This window comes from Scardinius erythrophthalmus (assembly GCF_964197995.2).
Source record: "Scardinius erythrophthalmus genome assembly, chromosome: 3".
NCBI classification, from domain to species: Eukaryota; Metazoa; Chordata; class Actinopteri; order Cypriniformes; family Leuciscidae; genus Scardinius; species Scardinius erythrophthalmus.
The window spans coordinates 36,267,438-36,292,006 of record NC_138223.1 but is presented as its reverse complement, the minus strand read 5'-3'; the positions used below and the strand labels follow the sequence as shown (position 1 = coordinate 36,292,006).

Genomic DNA, 24,569 nt, shown 5'->3' with positions numbered 1-24,569 from the left:
CCTGGAGCAGATTGAAGGATATCCTGCTTTCTTCAGCCAGTAAATGGCAAAGACTGTTAATGTTATTGTTATTGAAAAAAGAAAACAGATATGCATTTTCTTTGCGTTTAGTGTCTATCAAGCTTGCATTGTTGCTCCAACAAGATACATCTATAAAAGCAGAATAACACATATGTGACCCTGGACCACAAAACCAGTCACATGGGTATATTTTTTTTTTTAATTGAGATCTATGCATCACATGGAAGTTGAATAAATAAACTTTCCATTGATGTATTGTTAGTTAGGATAGGATAATATTTGGCCAAGATACAACTATTTGAAGATCTGGAATCTGAGGGTGAAAAAATATCAAAATATTTAGAAAATCACCTTTAAAGTAGTCATTCACTCACAAAAATAAATGTTTTATAAATTTACGGTAGGAAATGTACAAAATATCTTCATGGAACATGATCTTTACTTAATATCCTAATGATTTTTGGCATAAAAGAAAAATCGATAACTCTGACCCACACAATGTATTGTTAGCTATTGCCACAAATATACCCATGTGACTTGTGGCTGGTTTTGTGATCCAGGGTCACATATAGTAAAAAGAGGTTTTAAAAATGGCAACAAAAAAATATAATAAAAAATAAATTAAATACCCTGCCTCTTTCCCTGATTACAGTAAATAGCTGTGTCAAGACAGCTTTTAACCATTTATTTTTACACTAATTAAGTTGTTCAATTAATACTTAAAGGTGGTATCAGTGATTTCAGGCCCAAAAATATTTTTATCACATTCATCTAATCTTTCCTAACGATCCGCTAGCTGCCCGCCCCATAAGCATGCCGTCAAAAAAACGCTTCTCTGTAGGCAGCCTAGGCTCTGAGATCTGCACACAAAAACAAATGGTTTAGCCAAACACTCAAAACCAAAACAAATAGTGTTCCAACCAATCACCGACAGGGGGACGGTGTTGTGAGGTTATGTGCTCGTGCACGGCTGCACGCGAAGTCAGAGCTGAAGAAAAAGCTTGCTCAAAACCTCACAACACCCTCCCCCTGTCGGTGATTGGTTGGAACACTATTTGTTTTGGTTTTGAGTGTTTGGCTAAACCATTTGTTTTTGTGTGCAGATCTCAGAGCCTAGGCTGCCTACAGAGACGCGTTTTTTTGACGGCATGCTTATGGGGCGGGCAGCTAGCGGATCGTTAGGAAAGATTAGATGAATGTGATAAAATATTTTTGGGCCTGAAATCACTGATACCACCTTTAATAAAAAGTTATATATAGTTTTGAACCATATTTAGTTTTCTGTAAGGTGGGCCTTTTGTCATATTGTACCCTATAATGTACATGCTAAACAACCCATTTTACTGTAAGTACTGTAACATTTCTAATAATGCATTATAATACAATATACTTTAACCATGAAACTTTAGTCACATTATAGGTGGTGATACAATTATTTATCAAAATATCAAAAAATGGAATACAATGTGTCTTTTAAGATATCTACGGTATTAGATACACATTTATATTGCGATAGATAGATAGATAGATAGATAGATAGATAGATAGATAGATAGATAGATAGATAGATAGATAGATAGATAGATAGATAGATAGATAGATAGATAGATTGATAGATGGATAGATGGATGGATGGATGGATGGATGGATGGATGGATGGATGGATGGATGGATAGATGGATGGATAGATGGACGGATAGATGGATGGATGGATGGATGGATGGATGGATGGATGGATGGATAGATGGACGGATAGATGGATAGATAGATGGATGGACAGATAGACAGAGAGAGAGAGAGATAGACAGATAGATGGACGGATAGACGGATAGATTAGAGAGAGAGAGAGAGAGAGAGAGAGAGAGAGAGATATCAACATGTACAACAATGTATTACAGGCTGTGGTTACCTTCAATGAATTCTGCTTATTTATAGTCATACACGATCCTTGATCATATTCATAATTAACAAAATTCTCATTATGCAGGGCTCAGTGCAACACATCCTGCCTGTTGGTCTCAATCTGCTTATTCAATAGCGCAGATGCTCTGTGCCTCTCCTGACAAACACTCACATTACATATGAATGACTGGGCTGGAGACACCGCTGGCCAAGGAGTGAGTCTGCCTTTTATCTGGGAGCAATTGAAAACCCCACATGTTTAATTAAAGCTCATCCTACACACTTGAAGGACTTGAGCTCAGACAGGCGCTCCAGGTATCTGGAGGGCAGTTTCACCTGTCAGATGTAGCACAGCAGGGGGTCCTGGGGGGGAGAGGGACACGCATAGCACCTCATGTGTACGTCTTGCTTCACATATTCTGTTCGTGGTGAGAGAGACCCGAGTGCATGATTATGATTATGATTAATGATTATGTAAATGTTTATAATATATTAAAGGGGTCATAAACTGCATTGTTTTATAATGTTTCTTGGGGTGCACTTAAAATGTTAGTATGATTTTTACATCAAAAATGGTCATAATTTAGAAATAAAAAGCATTTTTCCTACCTGATTTTAGCCTCTGATTTGAACGCTCTGTTTGAAGGGGCGTGTCTGCTATGATACTTCAGTGTAAACGCTCACTGCTGTGATTGGCTGACATCTTTGCTTATGAAATAGCTAAGTATTACATGTGAAACTCTCTCGAAAACTTTTAGCACATTTTTACTATTACAGCTGTCAAGGTTAACTAATTGTGAATATTGTTGATTATAGTATTGCTTTTTGATCTATAGCATTATATTGAGATCATGGCATGAAAGGTTGCAGTGTTGAACATGTAGCCGATGACAGACATGTCTTTTGAGCGCATGAATGCAGTGATCTCGTCATTGTAACACGATTTCTGCACACTCACGAATGCTTTCATCATAACAGTGCAAACACAATGTAAATAAGAGATTCGTTGATTATAACCAAAGTTTTGGCGAGAGTCCAGAACTCAGTCACTGATAAACTTGCGTTGTTATTTGTTTTAGACAAAAAACATCTGACTGTAAAAAAAGACAATTGCTCACATCTCAGACACGTTAATTTTGTGATAGTAAATTAATAATTCAGTAATTATTGATTACCTAAGTAACTATCTCAGTCCTAAATTTGACATACTTACTGATTATTTAATCTTGTTTCCATATTAGTTAATAGTACTGTAGTAGCTGAAGTGTTAATGTAGTAATACTCATTTGTCCTGCATTACTTCCTGCATTGTTACCTTTTAAAGACAAACCATTATTCTAAAGTGTTCTTTGCTTTGCGTTCTGGCCTCTAATGCAATTTATCTATTTATTTTTATATAATGGGATGAATTTTGAATTATCTTTTTATATTTAAACACTCTCTGTTTGAAAGTGGTTTGTTTTAAATGCCTGGCATTTTGGTTGTGAAAAAAGGGTATTATGGACTGTTTTTCTTTTTTGACATTTTAATGGATAATGCATTAAAAAAAAGGAACATTGGCGCTCATCCCATCTACTACAAATTTGATCTGCTGTCCTGTGACACTGTTGTAGAGAGCTGCCATGAGCACCTGTTCACAGTAGATCCAAAGGAATATTTCATCCATTTATATCAGTTTCAATATGCTAAGAGCCACCACAATTCTATCTATCTATCTATCTATCTATCTATCTATCTATCTATCTATCTATCTATCTATCTATCTATCTATCTATCTATCTATCTATCTATCTATCTATCTATCTATCTATCTATCTATCTATCTATCTATCTATCTATCTATCTATCTATCTATCTATCTATCTATCTATCTATCTATCTATCTATCTATCTATCTATCTACCTATCTATCTATCTATCTATCTGTCTGTCTGTCTGTCTGTCTATCTATCTATCATCGTCTGTCTGTCTGTCTGTCTGTCTGTCTGTCTGTCTGTCTATCTATCTATCTATCTATCTATCTATCTATCTATCTATCTGTCTATCTGTCTGTCTGTCTGTCTGTCCGTCTGTCTATCTATCTATCATCGTCTGTCTGTCTGTCTGTCTGTCTGTCTGTCTGTCTGTCTGTCTGTCTATCTATCTATCTATCTATCGATCTATCTGTCTGTCTATCTGTCTATCTATCTATCTATCTATCTATCTATCTATCTATCTATCTATCTATCTATCTATCTATCTATCTATCTATCTATCTATCTATCTATCTATCTATCTATCTATCTATCTATCTATCATCGTCTGTCTGTCTGTCTGTCTGTCTGTCTGTCTGTCTGTCTGTCTGTCTGTCTATCTATCTATCTATCTATCTGTCTGTCTGTCTGTCTATCTATCTATCTATCTATCTATCTATCTATCTATCTATCTATCTATCATCGTCTGTCTGTCTGTCTGTCTGTCTGTCTGTCTGTCTGTCTATCTATCTATCTATCATCGCCTGCCTGTCTGTCTGTCTGTCTGTCTGTCTGTCTGTCTGTCTGTCTGTCTATCTATCTATCTATCTATCTATCATCGTCTGTCTGTCTGTCTGTCTGTCTGTCTGTCTGTCTGTCTATCTGTCTGTCTGTCTGTCTGTCCGTCTGTCTATCTATCTATCATCGTCTGTCTGTCTGTCTGTCTGTCTGTCTGTCTGTCTGTCTATCTATCTATCATCGTCTGTCTGTCTGTCTGTCTGTCTGTCTGTCTGTCTGTCTGTCTGTCTGTCTATCTGTCTGTCTGTCTGTCTGTCTGTCTGTCTGTCTATCTATCTATCTATCTATCTATCTATCTATCTATCTATCGTCTGTCTGTCTGTCTGTCTGTCTGTCTGTCTGTCTGTCTGTCTGTCTATCATCGTCTGTCTGTCTGTCTGTATGTCTGTCTCCGTCCATCTCTCCATGTTAAAAAGGAGAAATTTAAAATCTAGATAAAAAATACATGTACATTTTTTTTGTATTTATGTTGGTGTCATACATTGTTGAACATTTTTATTTTCTATTTTCTTTTTGACCCCAAAGGACGTTTGCTTTAAAAAATAAAAAAAGTTCCCTTCAACTAAATGGCATGAGACTAGTTCTAAAAAAAAGAAAGAAAAAAAAAAAGATTGGAATGATATCTGGTTGTATGTAAGTGTGAAAATAATAATAATAATAAAAAAGTCACACTCAGGATGTTCGGGGTCTCCCAAAATCTCCTGTAACATGTGATTTGGTAACATCATAATGTATTTTTTTTTTAAACAAATTTAATATCACTCAATTTATTAATGTTTTTACTCTACATTTGTGCAGCGTTTACTCCATCAGGGATGTGTTGTGGTATCGCCCCTTCATGTTTTGTGTTTTCTGCATGGAAACTGATTTTTTATTTTATTTTTTTGGACAAATTATGGAACAAAAAGCTATTTTTATAGTTTCCCATTGATGTCTATGAAAAAATATATATATTTCTTGATTTATTTATATATAAAAAAATAGCTTTAATCCCCCCAACACTGCATAAATGTAGAGTAAAAACATAAATAAAGTGATATTACATTTGTTATATATATATATAGAGAGAGAGAGAGAGAGACCCCAACATCCTGAGTGTACATCCCAAACCAATAGTTTAGAAGGGTTAAAAAAACATAATAAATAATTTATTAATTACTCTAAAATATTGAATAGTGTTAACTGTAATTAAAAAGTACTAATATAAAAAATACAATTCAACATTATTGCATTTTTGATATTGGCAGAAGTTTTTCAAATAATAATTACAATCAATAGTTTTAAATATTTTCAATTATTAATGATTAATATTCGAAACTAACCAATCAATTATTATTATTATTGTTATTATTAAGAAGCATTGCTAAAATAATGCCAATTTGCATACAATGTTTATTTTTAAAGAATTTCTAACCTTTTAATGATACTTTTTTTTTTCTTACAGCACCTGGATATTTTTGAATTTAAGCCCCACAAAAGTTATCCAAACGTGTGTATTCATTATTATCGAATAACAATAATCTGCCAAGGTTTCTGTGGAGTCGAGTGGGCACAGATTCTGTATGGGCCTGGAGCTAAACTCATTCTGAGACCAGAGCGGAATGCAGTGTGTTTACTGATCTTATCTGTGAAATACAGATTCTCAACACAGCAGTTTGTATCCTTCTGCCTTCAGCTTAGCAAAAGCAATTATTTCATCTGATTCAAACATCAAGCACAATTTGGAAACCATGTAACCTCTCTGTTTATTACCTTGTGACTTTGATGTCTGCATTAGCCACACTGAGAAACAGCGAACAGTGCAGGAAATCTGTCGGATGTGAGGATTATTTGCATAACAATGCCCAACTCTTAATACCCAACACACAGGCACCCACACACACACACGCCCCGCCTACATTCTGATCAAGAGGACCGTTTTAGTGCTTACTAATGTGGCATATTCAAAATAACACGCACACACAGACACTTTAACATCCTTACTTTACCGATGGAGCTGCCACTCGTCTATTCATCCAGGAGAAATGGAGGAAACAAGAAGAGTCAGATAAACATGGCATTGTAAAGATAGAAGAAACACTCCCATTTAGGTGAGTAGATCATCTCTGATTTGATGCGAAAAACTAGATTGTGATTGTAATATGCTAAATATATAATAATACTAGTAATAATAATAAATTATTATTATTATTACTATAGATCTCCCATGATTCCAGTATTTGTATGACATATTTAAGCATGTCAGTACTACTACTAATATAGTATTTATTAATAATGATGATAATAATATACCGTAGCTCTCTCCAAAGACTTATGGCATATTTAAGCATGTTATTAATAATAATAATAAGTTATATTAGAATTATGTCTTTCAAATGTCTATATTTTTTGTCTTTAGGTATTAAAATCTAGTATGTCTAGATCAACTTTAGCACTGTTATTCTTAATTTTTTATAGTTTACATAATCATGAACCCTGAATGTTCTCTAAGTGATTCCCTTTATGACTGACAGGTCTGTTCGTCTCCTTGTTAGTGTGGGAAGGTGAGTTTTTTGCAGCCCGCTTTTTGTAGATAATAAATATGTCTGACTCAAATAGCCATTACTGCCCGGTCCAGTCTCTCCCTCCAGTTCCTTGAAAGTAAAGCAAAAACATATTTTAAGTGAGTTGGCAGAATGCAGCGGTTTGATATGGGTCAATTGTTTTGCTTGGAACACACCAGAGATTGGTTTTGTTCAAGAATAACAAACAAAGCGACTGATAGCACAATCACATTGGATTTCCAGTGGCTTTAGTTTAAATATAAAGATTAAAGGGATGAATGGCAAGTCATTTGTAATAACTCCAGTAAGTTAAGTTCAAGAATATAAACAAATGAAAAGTGCTTGTGGATTGTCTCACATGATAACCGGAGGAGAGGTTTTGCAATATAATAGCTGAGCGCTCTGTTATGGTCTGGATGTCTTTATGAACTGGATCAAAAATGGCCCCATGTCTTTATTATGCACTTAGAATTAGTCAGTGTTTACATCTCTAATGTGGAGCGTGGGGTTGAGTTTAATAGGTTGTGTCTGAAATGAGGAACGACCACACACGCAGACACCTGAATCTGTTTCTCCCTATGTCCCTTTATCTTTAAACTGTGTTCTCAGAGCATTGTCTTGATGTTCTTGGGTTCTTACTGCAAGAGTGTCTCTGTGCGTTCCCCTGCTGTGTCACAGGGATAGAGTGCGTTTATGAACATGTCTGTTATCTGTTAATAAATTTTAGTGAACAGTGTCTGCAGTCCTAACCTCGCTGATCAGTCATTTTGCAAAATTGCTAATAAAACAAGGGAACAGATATAATTCTATCATTATCATTTCACATTCTACTCTTCCCATTAGTTTTCAGTGTAAATTGCACTAGGTTATAATGTGCAATACAGTATGCACAGAAAGCCATTTGGCATTCTTCTATTTTTGAGCCAATCTTCATAGTCAGTCTCTATAAAACATTTTCTTATAGGGACACATTTACAGCATGCTAAATTTTATTGTTCATTAAAAGATTATTAAAACAATAGCCCACGGATAAACGGAAATTTATGTCAGTTTAATGTCGTTTCAAACCAGTATATGCTGTTATATTATATTGTGATCTTTTGCAGATTTTCATAAAAGCACAGTGACATTTGTCAAGCAGCACCAAAAGGACGACTTATACGACTTGTGCGCTATATTCCATATTCAAAATGTGGAGTGAAAAGTCAAAACACCACTGATTCTAACAGATGTGTTTTGAGTTTAAAAGATCTATATAGCACATTAGTTGTATGGACTACTTTTTTAATAATTTTGCCCTTTTTGGAGCTGATCAGGTCACCTTGAACTGTTACTGTGTATGGAGAGAAATGCGGGTAAATAAATATTTTTGGGTGATCTTTTCCATCTGTTGTAATGCAGACAGCGAAAAAAAAAAACTAAAATAAAATAATATAATTATAATAAGCAATAGTACCAATTGCTGATATCCACAAAGGAACCATAAAAACAATGGATTTTTTTTAATGGATTTGGTAAGTAAGAGGAAAATGTTAAGCATTACCTCTCTCCCTGTCACATGGTCCCATTGGTGGTAATTAAAATTTTATTGTTACTGAGCTAAAACCATTTTTTTTTCTCCGTCAAACATCCCCAGATGTTGTTTTCAGGTTCTGTCATGGGCTGAGAAACATGCCTGTCACTCATTAGGAACTGACACTCTCTTCCGCTTGACTGGATGCGAGACAATTCATTGGTGGTTTCAGTTAAACACGACGTACATTTTACATGAAGAACGTGCAATGGAAGGTTTCTTCATTCAATCTCAAATATGTTATTTTTTAGAATTCCATTAAGTATGTAACACATTACACCATCCCCTTGAATTGTTTCAAATAATGAAAAATATATGTGTCAGTCAGGCTGCATGCTTTCAAACTCGTGTTTTTGCTCACATCCCAATAGGGACTAAGTTAAAGTGTAACAATGCTGATGACATGTTAGGTTTGCCTGTCAAGTCCCAAAGGTCAAGATGGGGCGCACTGCAGGGATACAGTTCCTGAGACAAGGTCGAGTTGAGGGGCTTTATGATTCTTGGCAGAACTATCCGAAATATTGTTTTTATTGCAGATTTGGCTTGGGTTTTCCCAGTCTGTTCTGCTTTTCCCAGCCTTACAGGAGCTTCAGGGGCAGTTGTCACTTAGCAAAAATATTAATGGTGAAATAGACTAATTATTATTGTGTGGGGAAATGACACAGCCATTTTTGTTCGCATTTATCAGTAACTGGACAATATCTCAAACGAGCATTCTTGTTGGTCTTCTAAAACACAGCGTGTTGTGAGTTCAAACAAAGCATTTATCAATGATCATGGGAATACATCTTGAACGCATGTGTCTCGTTTATCACCAGGTTGAACAGCATGGAAAACTCCTCGGAATGGAGCAACGTTTCACTCGATGCCGATTTCGAGGCCTGTGCCACGTTGAGGAGCTCTGGTTCACGAGCCGCCCTCTATGTCTTCATCATCGCTGGTATCGTCTGCACCGTTGTCGGAAACTTCCTGGTGGTGCTCGCCATTGCTTACTTCAAACAGCTGCAGTGCCCTACTAACTATTTCGTCATGTCTCTGGCTGTCGCTGACTTCCTGGTGGGCCTTGTGGTTATGCCGTACAGTATGGTCAGAACAGTGGAGGGATGTTGGTATTTCGGTCCAACCTTCTGCCATGTTCACTCCAGCTTGGATGTAATGCTCTGCACAGCCTCTATCTTCCATTTGAGCTGCATCGCTTTTGACCGCTATTACGCCGTCTGCAACCCCTTGGTGTATTCGTTTAAGATGTCCCTTAAGCGTGTCGGTCTGCTGATCGTGGTTTGCTGGGCCGTTCCTTTCCTCATCTCCTTCGGACCGATCCTCCTCGGGCTGCACAAGCTTGGCGTGGACGTTCCTTTGCCTGAGAACGTATGCATCTTCTTAGTAAACCGCGTTTATGCCGTCATGGCATCCCTTGTTGCGTTTTACCTGCCTATGGTGACCATGTTGGTGGCCTACTGGAAGATCTACAAGGCGGCCAAACGGCAAGCCATGCAAATAAGCGCGATGGAATCGCAGATGGCGGCAGGTGTGGGCAAGGACTCGAGTAAGAAACAAAAACATCGCAACTCTATAAGGAGGGAAAGAAAAGCAGCCAAGACTCTGGGCATCATTATGGGGGTTTTCCTTCTCTTCTGGCTTCCCTTTTTTACCGTTAATATCGTTGACCCGTTCATTGAGTACGGGACTGCCGGTGTGATTTGGGACGTGTTCCTGTGGTTGGGGTACGTCAACTCCTCTCTAAATCCTTTTCTCTATGGTTTCTTCAACCGTTCCTTCCGTAGGGCTTTCCTCATGATCATGGGCTGCAGAATATGTCTGTACGGCACAGCTCAAGGAATGGACCTCTCTCACTCGAAAAGAGATGCCAGTGAGCGCACAGACAACCAGTAGACTGTAGCGGCAGTTCATTTGTTTTAATAAAATGATCCAAACTTGTTCCTGTCCACCCCATACGGCTATATATATATATATATATATATATATATATATATATATATATATATATATATATATATTTTTTTTTTTTTTATTTATTTAAATGCCAAAATATATTACAAAATAGTGGCAAGAACATCTATTTTCAGGATGATTTCTTAAAATACATTTGTATAAATGCAATTTTGGACAATGTTAATGCATTTAGATTAAAAATATCTTAAGAAATTGTCAATACTATATGAGGAAATGTAAGTACCTGACACTTTTTTGTATATATTACAAATATATGTTTGAAAATTAGAGCTGCACGATTCTGGATAAATTAAGAATCACATTTTTTTTATTATTTGTTTCAAAAAGAGATCACGATTCTAAACAAACAACTAAACAAAATGACGTAATTTACTTGAGGTTCTGACAAAATGTTATTTGCTGCAGTCTATTTAAAATGTTTAATTCATCTCGATTAGGCTATAAAAAAAAACTTGATTTAATGACTCACTCATAAATACTTCACTTGTTTTTATAACTGGATGAATCAGCGTTTTTGAAAAAATCTCTTGAATGAACGATTCAATGACAAATACATTTTAACAGTCACTTGATCGCCAACGGCCGTAAATATGTAATCGAAATAATCGTTATTTGAAGCGCCAAGTTACTTTCAAACAACACTTCTGTATACATCAGTGTTATCTGAACTATAAACTTTTTTGTCAGTACTTCTGGGATAATAAGAATATTTGTAACACAGAAATAATAATACTCTGTGTTTGAAAAGACGTTTAAATTGTTTCATAGAATATGATATAGGCTACCTACACATGATAACTCTCTGGGTCAGCGGCAGCACCAACTCAAATTTTAATATTCCGGTGTTTTTTGTTCAAAGATTTAATCGACTTGGGCGAATCGTTGTCATAGGAACGAGGTCGCGTGAGTGTTTGAATCTCGATCTCGATCTTTTAACAATTAATTGTGCAGCTCTACTGAAAATATATGTTTGTCGTATGGGTGACCAAAGGTATTCTTTGTAGTAAGTCATTCATATATTTAAAAGATTAACATAATGGGTTCCAAATAATAATATAAATAACATAACATGAATTCAAGTTAAATGGGAATAACCCAGCCAAGACTAACAGCACAGTAAGCGATAAAGTGCATGCAAACATTGTAATTTGGTGTTGAACTTCCTGTAAAATGTTTTCTTCCACTTCTTTATGTTTACTCTGTGAATAAATTAGATGTCTGGTCTGCATTTATCATTTTTTTGCAGATTTGGTGCTCAGCAAATTATACATCATTATTTTGCACTGTCTTTTGGTTACAAAAAGTACTTTGAATAATGGCAGAATTGTGAGCATTCTGTGGTACAGGCTGTTACAGTTGAATTCTAAAATGGTTAAGAACACATTTTAAATTCACATTATGTCCTTTGCAGAAAAAGTTCTGGTATGTTTAACAAAATATGACAGTATGATAATAAACACAACGAGGAACAACCAAGAACAGAAGGTTTTTTGGCATTTGAGAGAGAAGTTACAGTACACGTACCCTGTACATAGAGTGCCTGTCAAAAGAAACACTCCGAAGGCATGTGACACATCCTGCCCTGTCACAGATTTGAACCAGTGACCTGTAGAACATCAGAGTCATTGCTAAAATATGTATGAGAACAAATAATAAAAATGATGGAAATTAAATCGTATAGTCGTGATCACATTTTCTTGATATAACTCTTATGAAATGACATGCTGCACAAAGAAATGGCACCAGCTGGTCTGCCTGCTTCACTAATGAGGTAAGCAAAGATAAAGGAGCTGGGGGGTGATGGGGGTTCTCAAAAATTTATATAATATAATATTAATAATGGAACTCATCTCTGGAAAACATTTAGCATCATGCTATGTTCTTTAAATGAAGCTAAATGTATTGTTCCGTTAACTCTTTGCCCGGCCATTCACTGCAGCGCTCTTCTTTTTAGACTTTTATGGCACTGCTTAGCGAATGACAGTGAAATGAAGCTTACGTAAAAACATTTATGTGACAAGTCAAAACATACAAGTGCTTAGCTGAAGGAACCCATTAAGAACTGTTATGCATGTTGATGTTAGTCTTCAGTAATCCACAGGAAACAGGGGAGGACAGGGACTTACACTGATTTACTCTTCAGTAAGTTCTCAGACATCTTAAATGGAAAAGGAATCCGTTTTTCAAAAAAGTAAGTTTGCACTTATATTATGTAATACTCACGAGTCATTTTCACACCCACATGCTTGTCAATTTTATAATTATGCATAATGTGAAATGATTCAGTGTTGTAAAATTTGTAGGAATTTGCCTTTTTTTTCACAGCGACCTCTACTGGCCATCTTTTTTGGGGGGGAGTAAGCCAATATAGCAATAAATCAGTTGATGGGAAATGTTGATGGGCAATGATAATGTAGTTGTGATTGCAGATTTGGTTCCTACTAAATTTGGAGCACAGCATGTCATATTGTTGAAATCCCTTCTAGAGACAAGCAATGAGTTTCAAAATGTTTTGGAATGTCCTTTTGTTGCTTAAATGTCAGCAGCACTTGAGCAGCATGTACTCCACAATGTTTGTAAAACTTAATAATCATGTTCTCTGGCATGATTTGATAATGTTCCAAAGAGCTTTGTATGCTTCATTTGAAGCAAGAACATCTGACCCTTTGTACAAAGGAGTCAGGCATTTGTTTATTTGAGCAGCGACCTAGGCTATGTTCAGACGACCAGCAAAAATCTATTTTTTTGCATATTCAGATCTTATCCAGATGAGTTTTTGAAAGTCTGGACAGCAAAAAAAAAACAAACAAAAAAACAACAACTTTTTTTCTTCTTTTTTTCTTTTCTTCGGATTTCACATTTGGAGGTGGTTTGAAATCCGATTCCAATCAGATTTTTACTGAAACATCTCAGTCTGGATGCTCTGGTTGTTTGAATCAGATTTCAAATGTTCCTTTGCGTCACTCTTAAGGCATCATACAACGACAAAATCATTACTGGTGACGGAAATGCCAGAAGTATTCATATATTCAAATACTTTTCTACCAGTCTCCAGGTTATGCACTGCGACTCGAAGGGGTGCTTATTTGGAGAGAAAAATTATGCACTTTAATTTTTCCTGCGTCCATTTTGAAAGTCTCGTCACATGTGGTTACCAAATTGTACCACATTGTTCAGGCATACTGTCCACACTATTAATTGCAAGTGATCAAACCATGCAGATAGGTTGCTTATATCTGGACACACAACTCTACAATCTGATTTGTCTGCAGTCTGAACATAGCCTTTGCCTAGAGATGGTTTGGAATCTTAAATATTACTTCTTATCATTTTTTTATTTATTCTCTGGAATAAAGCAAGAGTCTCAAATTGATTTGAATATAATCTCATGTCTGTGCAGGAATAACATTATTAAAGTTATATGACTTGTGATTTTTTTTATGGGCATAGTCGTTTGAACAAAACAATTTCATTATTCTTAGGATTCATCAAATATGAGATCAACTGCATGCTCTTTTCAGATTTATTGTGTTTTATACTTTTATACTTTATTATGTTTGACACTGAAAGACGTCGTCACATCAGCATTACAAAGAATCCCAAAACTTTTATCAACAACACACAAAATAATTGAGTTGTAGTCCATTAATTATGATTTTTTTTTTTGTACTATTGGTCCTTTTAGAGATGACTGAAAATCTCATGGTTGAAATAAGAATAGCATGAATAGCACATAGTATTCAACTACCCTCTGAAATACTAAAAACATCTGCACAAAATCTATTTCAATTACAAATTGTGCCTCACATTTAATGGCATGTACCTCTAAATCAATTTCGAATCATTTAAAAGTGAATTCCACAGTAATCTGCGAATCACGGTGAATCATTATGTCAAAAGGAATCAGTATCATGGTTTCAACAGTCTCAGTATCACAGTTAAATATATTCTCCATTCACACTTAATGGACAACCGGTCAAAGTAATTGTAACAATCACTTATTGTAAATAGTTGCTGGTCATCAGAGTGTTTGAAACTGTTTGACTGTTTCTCAAAGGCCACATGGACAACACAGTATACAGACACCCAGCAGCTATGAGTCTTTTCATTCTGGTCCAGTGCAGATAAGGTTTTTTTTTTTTTTTTTTTTTCATATTTCCATTCAGTGTACTTTTACCACTTTTAAAGTAATATTTTTAAATTATCCATATGGAAATGCATTAATCTCCTTTAACACACAATGTAATTTTTCCTCAGATTTGCTTCTCAACGGTGTCGATAGACACAACAAGAGTACTACTAGTCTTTGAGGGGAAAAAAATGATAGATTTAAAAAAGAGCTGGCATTGGGTCAGAGCTCTGAGAAAACAGACAGTAAGCTCAGTCTTCGTTTAGATGTCTGTTTCCTTCAGGCCGTAGCACTCTGTGAGGTCGTAGATCTGGTAGCCGCTCTGATCGGCACAGTCATTATAAATCCCCATTGACACCGTGTCGATCTCTGTCCGGGCCAGAGGAGACGTGCTACTCTTCCCCGTACCATTCTTGATCTTATTGGAAAGGTTGTTCATTTTCTCCTTCAGCTGGAAGGAGGACTTCTGTAAAGGGGTGAAAAAGCTCCAGCCCTTCAGACTTAGAGGCCGGCTTTTGCTCTGGCAGGAATATAAAGAGTTACCGCACTGCTCGTGAAAGGGTAATCCAGAGCAGTAGTCTCTGTGCGGGTCCCTCCGGGGTCCCCGCATGGCTGTTCTCCAACGCTGATCGTAGAACCGGCGCAGGACGCGGCGCCGTCGCTGGCATTGGCAGCGCAGAAGACGGGTGAAGGCGCGCTGGAATTCCTTGCTCGAGCAGGGGTAGATTACGGGGTTAATGCAACTGTTGAAGTAGCCCAGCCAGAAGATTACTTTGAACACCGTCTCAGAAGGCTTCAGAGCTGGGAAGAAAGATCCTGAGGACGCAGAGAAAGAAAGAGAGAGAGGTAGAGAAATATTTAGTTGTCGGCTCAAGAGAGATTATTTACATGGGAAATAATGCCGTGCCTCAACTTAGCCTGAAGCTACCATTCTCCTCCCACGCGCTGAAAAGTTCAAATCTGCAAGTTCACCGTTTAAAACCATGTGTGCCTAATTATACCCAGCAGACAGATTATATACTTCGCACATAGCTCTTTTCCTCCAGCTCACTGAAGAAATCTAATGCACATGGCATATCTTCTAACAGTCTTTTTGAAACTAGTTCTATTTTTTTTTCTGTCTGCAGAGTGGGAGCAATGCCAATATGTCATTCCCAAATTCTCCTCCAAACCAAACAAGCACTATTAACATCGATAGACTGGCCACACAAGCCCATTAGTCATCACAATCAACATAAACTGCTGCTTGCAACCAATTTTTCTGCAGTAATCTCTGAGCGAAATATATTTAACAAAACAAATGCAAGGCGAGACTTGATTTTATCTATTGGGAATTGATTGGAATGTGAAAATTGGGTGGACCAAATGTAGGTCTGATAAAACATTGCCTAAATAGCTTTTTACCTGTTGGTTAATGTTACCCAACGTGACGTCAGTGGAAATAGAAAATAGTTTCAGGGGAGGCAAGTTGTTGCATTTTGATTAAAGATTACAAAGACAAATAGTTTGCTTTGGAGTAACATGCACCAGTGAATCGTTCACAATAAGACCAGAATCATGCATTAAATTGATGGTTCATTCCAAAATGAACTAGCTTCTAAAAATAAAGGCACTTTATTGGCATTGATATTTCCAGGAAGAACCTTTCAAATCTATGGAAGCTTGTTTCCGCCACTGAATAATAAATACATAATAATAATTGTGACTTTTTATCTCACAATTCTGACTTTTTTTTCTCACAATTGCGATATATCAAGTCAGAATTGTGACTTTTTTTCTCAGAATTGCGAGATATGAAGTCAGAATTGTGAGAAATAAAGTTGCAATTCTGAGAAATAAGGTCGCAATTGCGAGATATAAAGTCGCAATTCTGAGAAATGAAGTCGCAATTGGGAGGTATAAAGTCGCAATTGCGGGATATAAAGTCACAATTCTGAGAAATAAAGTCGCAATTGGGAGGTATAAAGTCGCAATTGCGAGATATAAAGTCGCAATTCTGAGAAATAAAGTCGCAATTGCGAGATATAAAGTCGCATTTGCGGGATATAAAGTCACAATTCTGAGAAATAAAGTCACAATTGTGAGATATAAAGTCGCAATTCTGAGAAATAAAGTCGCAATTGGGAGGTATAAAGTCAGAATTGCACGATATAAAGTCGCAATTGCGTGTTATAAAGTCAGAATTGTGAGATAAACTATTCTGTGGTAAAACAAAAGAGTCCGTCTTTTTTTTCCTTAGAATTGGACTTTATATCTCACAATTGTGAGTTTATATCTCACAATTCTGAGAAAAGATGTCAGAATTGCGAGATATAAACTCGCAATTGCGTGTTATAAAGTCAGAATTGCGTGATATAAAGTCGCAATTGTGATAAAAAAAGGCAGAATTCTGACTTTATAACATGCAATTCTGACTTTATATCTCGCAATTCTGACTTTATAACGCGCAATTGCGACTTTATTTCACACAATTCTGACTTTATATCTCGCAATTCTGACTTTATAACACGCAATTGCGACTTTATTTCACGCAATTCTGACTTTATATCTCGCAATTCTGACTTTATATCTTGCAATTCTGAGAAATAAAGTCAGAATTGCGAGATGTAAACTCGCAATTGTGAGATAAAAAGTCGCAATTATCTTTTAAAATGTTTTATTTTGTGGCGGAAACAAGCTTCCATACAAATCCAGAACCTTTCCAATGCACAAAATGTTCTTTATATTGGAAAAGGGCTCTTTAGAATATTAAAATGTTATTTACATTAAGAAAATAATGGTTCTTTAAGGCACTGTTCTTTGGAAACCCACTGTTCTTTGCTTTTCCCCAACGGGTAGTGAGAGGAGGCTACCTTTGGATTATCTCACACATAAAACAGTTGTCATCGCCCATGCCATGCATTTCAGTGTCACGAGAGGTCAGAGTCCCTCCCTGTCAGTGGATATGTATAAAAATAGCACCAGAGGGAATAGATAGTAAGGACGGACTGGGAGTAGTGCAGTCTTGTTGAAACATTTTTTGATGAACAAAGAGATATGCTGCTCTCCCTCTTGTGTAAAGGTCATAATTTGGATTTTGAGATGAAAGCTTTCCCTGGAAAGCTCCTTTTTGGTAATTGTAGTGATTACGAGATACACCAGGCAGGATGTTTGGTAGCTACTGAGAGAAAACTCCCTTTTTTTTTTTTTTTTTTTTTTTTTTGCCAGAGCATCATGTACAATGTAGCAGCCCCTATTGTGGTGCAATCTGGAACCATATTTCCACTGCAGAAAGAGTGGATCTTCTGACTATTTTAGTTCTGATTTTAGGGGAACATCTGAGGAATTCTGCTAAAAGGATTTAGAAAAGCAAGCCAAACTAAAGTAGACACTTACTGGTCAGTAAGCCAAACTAATTAATAAATGAATGAACGATGTGTACACATTTCTGAATTATGGATGCGGATGGCCTAATTATAAGTGAAGGAAATGGGTTTAGTTGGCACTTTGTTAGCGAACAACCAAATTGACATTTATGTTCTTTACACTCTTAAAAATAAAGGATTCAAAAGGGGGTTTTCACAGTGATGTAACAGAATAACCTCCAAGGAACCTTTCAGTGAACAGTTCTAAAAATAATTTGTTTTCCCTTAGTGTGAAGAACATTTTTAATAATGATGCAGTGGTCAGAGAGGCAATTCATTTGAAGCTGTAAGCTGAGAGGGTTGAATGTGTTCTTGTGGTCTTGAATTTGCTTTCTAGCATTGTATTTGCCTGGCACGAGCCACTTGAGCTATAGTGTTTTGGCAGGGAGCCACACCTTAAAGCTGTCTCATCTTATACTGATCACCTGAAGAAATATTTTCATGTGGTCTATGGCTATTGCTTACATGTGTAAGTTCCTCTCAAGCTGCATTCTGTGTCAATTTGAATTAAATGTATTAGAAGCTGACATGACAGCTTGGTTCAAAAAGGTAAAGGATCATTTTGACAGTCAGACATGCAGGCAACATTTTTCCCAGATATGAATATGACTTAGCTACACTACAATTTTTCTGTTTAGGTTTATAATCAGAGACACTAGCACAATCACAGTAGTCTTATATGAGATGGTATAAGTGAAACTTAAGTCAGTGTGAAATGCATAATCTTACATTGCCAGAAAATTCATTGCAAATATATCACATAACACACAAACAAGTAACCTGAAAAAAAAGGCTCATTCTCTGGACTTGTTGCCCTTTGGATTATTCACATATACATGCTCTCAAATTACTATAATGACGGTGTTTATAATAATTACATATTGAAATCAATAAACCTTGCAATGCAGGTTTTGCAATGACCTTAACTGTCAAGGTATATGTACTTGTCATTTCATGAAAGTAGTTTGTAGTTTTCTTTAGGACAGCAGCCAATCTCCTAAAGAAATGGTCTAAAGAGATTTAGGAAACTTCATGGCCAAATAATACAAATTAAAATCATAGTGAAATGAAATTCGCAGTGTTGCATAATCTTACATTGCCAATTCATTGTAAATACTGTATACTGTAAATATTCAATATACTCTCTCAACACACACACACACACACACACACACACACACACACACACACATTAATAATGTGTTGCATTTAAAATTGAAATCAGTAAACCTGACAATGTTTTTAACAGTCACAGAATATTTACCTATGTAATTTCAAAAATATTTTTTCAAATATTTAAATAGGAGAGCAAAAACATCTGGTTCTGTTTGTCACCAGAAGTAAGACTTTCACTGTCCAGCACAAACATATGCCATAAGGAAAATATTCCCCTGATCCATCACAACAATAACAGTGTGGACATGCTGTTGCCAAAAATATAACCATCATTAAGAGGGTGGGCCTGTCATTTTAAAAACTTGCGCCACAAAAGTACAATTATATAAGTGCAGCAGAGGGGTGTTTATTAACAGGCTTGTACTTATCCCGCTCATTGCACAGCTACTCACAAAAATAGACGGACATTAAACACTGATTTGGGTTGAAATTATGTCCTAATATTATCTGTATATTAGCTTAAAACTTCCAACACGAAAAAAATTGTCCATTGCAATGTACAACACAATTGGTCTAGGAAAAATATGAACAATATCACAGCAATGTTAAAACTGAAGTGGTCTGAGGTCATTTTCACCAACTGAGATGCAAGATGGCGTCAATTTTGTATGAAACAAGACAGAATGAGTCTGCCGAGAGAGACGTGAAAGTAGCACCGGTTACAGTTACCCGGATGAGTGGACTGATATACCGTGGGATTTTAGGAAATATCAGACTGATGAATGACCAATCAGAATTTTAAAATGTCATTTTTTATAACCATGATATATAATACCATAAGTAGAATAAAATACAATATTCCAAATGCCTCGACACTGAAGCAAGCTCTAACGTCATTCAACCCTTCATTTCTAACGCAGCGACTCACAGTTCGTGCTTCTCCAGTGTACGTGTGGATCTAAGCCATGTCATGTCCCTCCTCTGTCCTGGTGGCTGGCTGCTTCTGAGGCTTTGGAAAACGAAAGCACCCTCTTTAACTCAACTTGTTAATAGCCGTGATTAAGGCAGTGGAGCGTTGGGCAAAAAGAGGTTAGGGACCTGAGTGAAAGAGCCTCCTTCATTTTCTCAGGCTGAATAAAGTCAGGCTCCTCTTCCCAAACCATCTTGATCCCAGAATTTCATCGGTACCACATGTATATCTTGCCAGGAGATGTTATCAACCACTGCAGCCCTATTTTTCCCCACAGTGACTGCGAGTGGAATACCAACAGGGACTGTCAAAAACCGCACTTTTGGAATACCCTGGAGATGGATGGGATGGTTGGTTTGGGGGGAAACCAATAAATTGTGGGGAATGTAAATGCCAGCCATGTTTTTTTTTATGTAGCCTAAATTTTAATTATCCCAATAAATTATCATTAACAGTCAACATCATAATCATTACTATTTGTTTGTTTGTTTATATACTTAAGACGTACCCATTTTCATGCCTGTCAGCAACGCCAAAATTCCTTTAATGTAATGGAATACTGTTTTTTTCCTTTACTAGCACATTTTTGGCCTCTGTGACATATTCTTGAGTAATGGTTACGTGACTGGAACACTGAATTTAATGTCTTTCCTTCAGTCTCCCATGGGTGGTCTTTGATTGAGCATTCTTAAAAATGAATCATCTGTGCATTATGAATATCCCAAACATCTTTTCTGTTTTCTTTCTATGCAAGATTCAGGTACAGTTCTGGGATGCAAAACTTAATAACTTAAGCATTGCACAACTTTTTTGTTTTTCATGGGGTTTGGTGACAGGAACATTTTGACATGATTGTGTGTTTTATAGAAAAACGTTTGAAACTTTTGGATGTACTGCTTTTTGTGAGCACTTGATTATTGTGTTGTGTTAATACCGTAAAATCATGGGTAATATAATTAAATGAGCCACAACTCATTTTTGGCTGCTTGAGAACATGAAAACCCTAATAGAGGCGTGAGGGAATATTATGAGGTAAGATGTACTGTCACAAAGAAACTGTTATTGACTGATTGCATGCATGATTCAAGAGAAAACAAAGCACATTTTAATGAACTTTTCATACCATTGCTTTATAAAAAGGAGTTTATAAACTTTATAAAGGAACATTGTGCATTAGTCTCTCAAGCCTCGGTCTTTGCTTTGTTTTGACAACATACAGTTACAGGTCAGCATGTGCACTCTATCTATCTATCTATCTATCTATCTATCTATCTATCTATCTATCTATCTATCTATCTATCTATCTATCTATCTATCTATCTATCTATCTATCTATCTATCTATCTATCTATCTATCTATCTATCTATCTATCTATCTATCTAGCTATCTATCTAGCTATCCAATCCATATACATCCAACATGCACCATTAAGTAGACTTGAATCCCACGGAACATAATGTTCTCCAAAACAAAGATCGTTGCACATTGAAAAGACAGCACATCAAGTGTAGAAATCAACAAAATCTCCCCTCCGGTTGAGCTGCTATCAAATCCTGATCAAAACCCCACGCCATGGGCAAACATCCAGGCTACCATCTAATTTAATCGTATTAACTGTGAATGTAATAGAAAAAGTGATGCGTGGAACTGCTTTCGTCAGTAAGAAAAGCGCAAGTAATTAACATTCAGATAACAGCTCTTGTGTGCTTTATATGAGGCTACGCATTTCGCACATTTTTGTTTTCCTGGCCAAGGAGTAGCTAACATATGAACACAGTATCGAAATAGACGTGTATTTCACATGCATTTCAATGCATAAAACATAGGCTAAATAACTATACGATTATCAACTCACATATAGCCTACCATCTTATGTAATTTGTTTACGTATGGCAGATGCAGAAAATTATTTGCTGAAGTGTTTTTTTTTTTTTTTTAAGTTACAAAAGACATAAAACAGACAACGAAAGATATATAAACAAAAAACAGAGGATTCTCTAATAAACTTTCTTCTGGAACCAATCTTGTTTCCTATTTAATTGTCTCATAGGAAAATATAGCCTAACAAAAAAAGTATATTTAGAAAACACATTTCTCAGCAAGATCGAATGTTCCTGCAAAAACATTACAAGGGATTTTTTAATATATATAATTTAAAACTCCTAGCTAACTGTCTAGTAGCAAAACAATCAAAAATACTGTTGCAATTTTATTTGATCCAGTAGGATCGTATTTGATTATTAGAGGATTTTTGTTTAATTCCATTATGATTCGTGGCAAGTTTGAATATAAATTTGTACACAAATAATGATGATGTCATAACATCCATTTACACTGTCACAATAATCATTTCTATTCGTTGCAGTGACATGTCATTTACTTTGGTTTTACTTTTAAACAAATTGTAAAGCAAGAGGTTTTCAAATGTTGCTCTGTAAATAAAAACACAAAGTAGTCTCTGAAAAACAAAGAATAACTCGTATACGTACCCAAAGGCAAGACGAAGAAAAACGGTAGCCAGCAGAGAATGAACATGCCTACGACGATGGCGAGGGTTTTAGCAGCTTTCTTCTCCCTGGAGAACTTCATGAGTCTCACGGACAATGAACTTCTGAACGGGTGATTTTTTGTTTTCGAGTTCGAATCCTCCGGAATGCTTCTGCAATGTATCCTCAGCACCACATCCATTGATTTATCTCTCTCCCGTTTCACACCCGCTTCCAAACTTTTTGTAGTCCTGCGGGCCACGATGTATACTCTAGTGTACATTACTAAAATCACCATGAGCGGTAGGTAGAAAGAGAATAAGGAGGAGAACAGAGCATAACCCGGTTCCTCCGTGATGCTGCAGATGCTTTCATCAGAAGGTGGAGGTTCTTTCCATCCCAAAAGCGGTCCGATAGAAATCACCATTGAAGAAACCCAGACCACCACGAGTATGACACCTGCTTTCCGTTCAGTCATGATAGTGGGGTATTTCAGACAGTATTTCACCCCGATGTACCTGTCTATGGATATAATGCACAAACTTAAAATAGACGCCGTGCAACAGAGCACATCCACCGCTGCCCAGATGTTGCAGAAAACGCGACCGAACACCCAGCATCCAAATACCTCCAGAGACGCAGAGAACGGCAGGACAATGATACTCAGCAGAAGGTCCGCTATGGCCAGGTTCACAATGAAGAAGTTGGTGACCGTCTGCAAATGTTTGTTGCAAAGGACCGAGAGAATAACCAAAATGTTTCCCACGATCGCCACCAAAATGAAGATGGCAAGAAAGATTCCAACACCGATGACTTGAGAGTCGATGGCGATTCCCTCACAGGTGGTGTTGCTGATGTTGAATTCATCCTTGCTCTCGTTCAGCAGTTTAGAAAATGTCATTTTAAAACTCCATAAAGACGACTTTTACTGGCTTGGTCCGATGGTGTTGGCTGGTCGGTTCATGGTGAGTTTCATCATCATCATTACTGTTGGAAGTTGTCTTCAGATTGTTCAGCTGGATCCGTTACTTTGTGAGCCTATTTATAAAATGTTGCATGTTAAACATCTCGTTACACCTACACTTTCGTGTGATGGCATAACCTGACATATCATTTGAACTATTTAAAACAAATCTGTGAGGTAGAATTAACTAACAAGCAACTAACAAGCTCCTAAGTCTGTAAAACCATAGTGCCGATGCACTGCAGGTCTTATGAAGAGGCAACTTCTGGTGGCATCCTCAGCGACCACTCCAAACTGCATTACAGTGGCTCATTGTGGACCCCAGTGCTCCAGGTCTCCTCCTCCTCCAGCTCTGAGAACTTGGTGACGCGTCGCACATTTGCTTCATTTCTTCATATGACCACTAGAGGGTTCTGTATTATTGTGGCACAGAGAAGGACGGCTTGCATTTAGCTATATGATACTTTGGATCAGTAGAATATCATTCAGCAACAGTAATGGGGAGTAAACAGTCAAGTCAGATTTAGTTGTATAGCATTTTTCACAATATATATGTTTTTTTTAAGCAGGTTTACTGAAATTCATCCCTATATCCCCCAAAAACCCTAAATTACATTATTGAAAAACTGTTTAAATGGTAAGCATTCTCTTTTAGTTGCAAGAAATGACTATTTTACAGTCCTTGAAGTCCAATAAAAAAACGACTGATATACAGGCAGCAGTCAGTAAAGCGTGCCTCGCTGTCTCCTGATATTCATACTAAAATCACATTGAAAAACAAAACTAAAGCAATATTTCAGATTTGTGTGTAAAACCCTTGTGTACAACATGTCGCTTTTCCATTTGAATTTCTGGCGAATGCCATCCTCAATAAAAGGTAAACAACACATGTTTTGTACGTGTGGTAGAAAACATTTTTTTCTTTTCATGACAGCTTTTTGAGTAAAAACAAAGC

At 36.6% G+C, this 24,569-nt stretch overlaps 2 protein-coding genes across 2 annotated transcripts; one reads left to right on the top strand and one right to left on the bottom strand.

Annotated features, from left to right (window-relative positions):
- Window positions 1-9,398: 9,398 nt before the first annotated feature.
- On the top strand, window positions 9,399-10,463 carry LOC308688156 (5-hydroxytryptamine receptor 4; the record flags this gene model as incomplete). The annotated part of the gene is made up of 1 exon (XM_081361076.1): window positions 9,399-10,463. One exon carries the CDS (start codon window positions 9,399-9,401, stop codon window positions 10,461-10,463), a length of 1,065 nt encoding a protein of 354 aa, XP_081217202.1.
- A 3,587-nt stretch (window positions 10,464-14,050) lies between these two features.
- On the bottom strand, window positions 14,051-23,932 carry adra1d (adrenoceptor alpha 1D). Its single transcript, XM_081361412.1, has 2 exons — window positions 22,654-23,932; window positions 14,051-15,489 (listed from the first exon to the last, which is right to left on the bottom strand). Exons 1-2 carry the CDS (start codon window positions 23,549-23,551, stop codon window positions 14,936-14,938), a joined length of 1,452 nt encoding a protein of 483 aa, XP_081217538.1. The 5' UTR covers window positions 23,552-23,932; the 3' UTR covers window positions 14,051-14,935.
- Window positions 23,933-24,569: the final 637 nt, after the last annotated feature.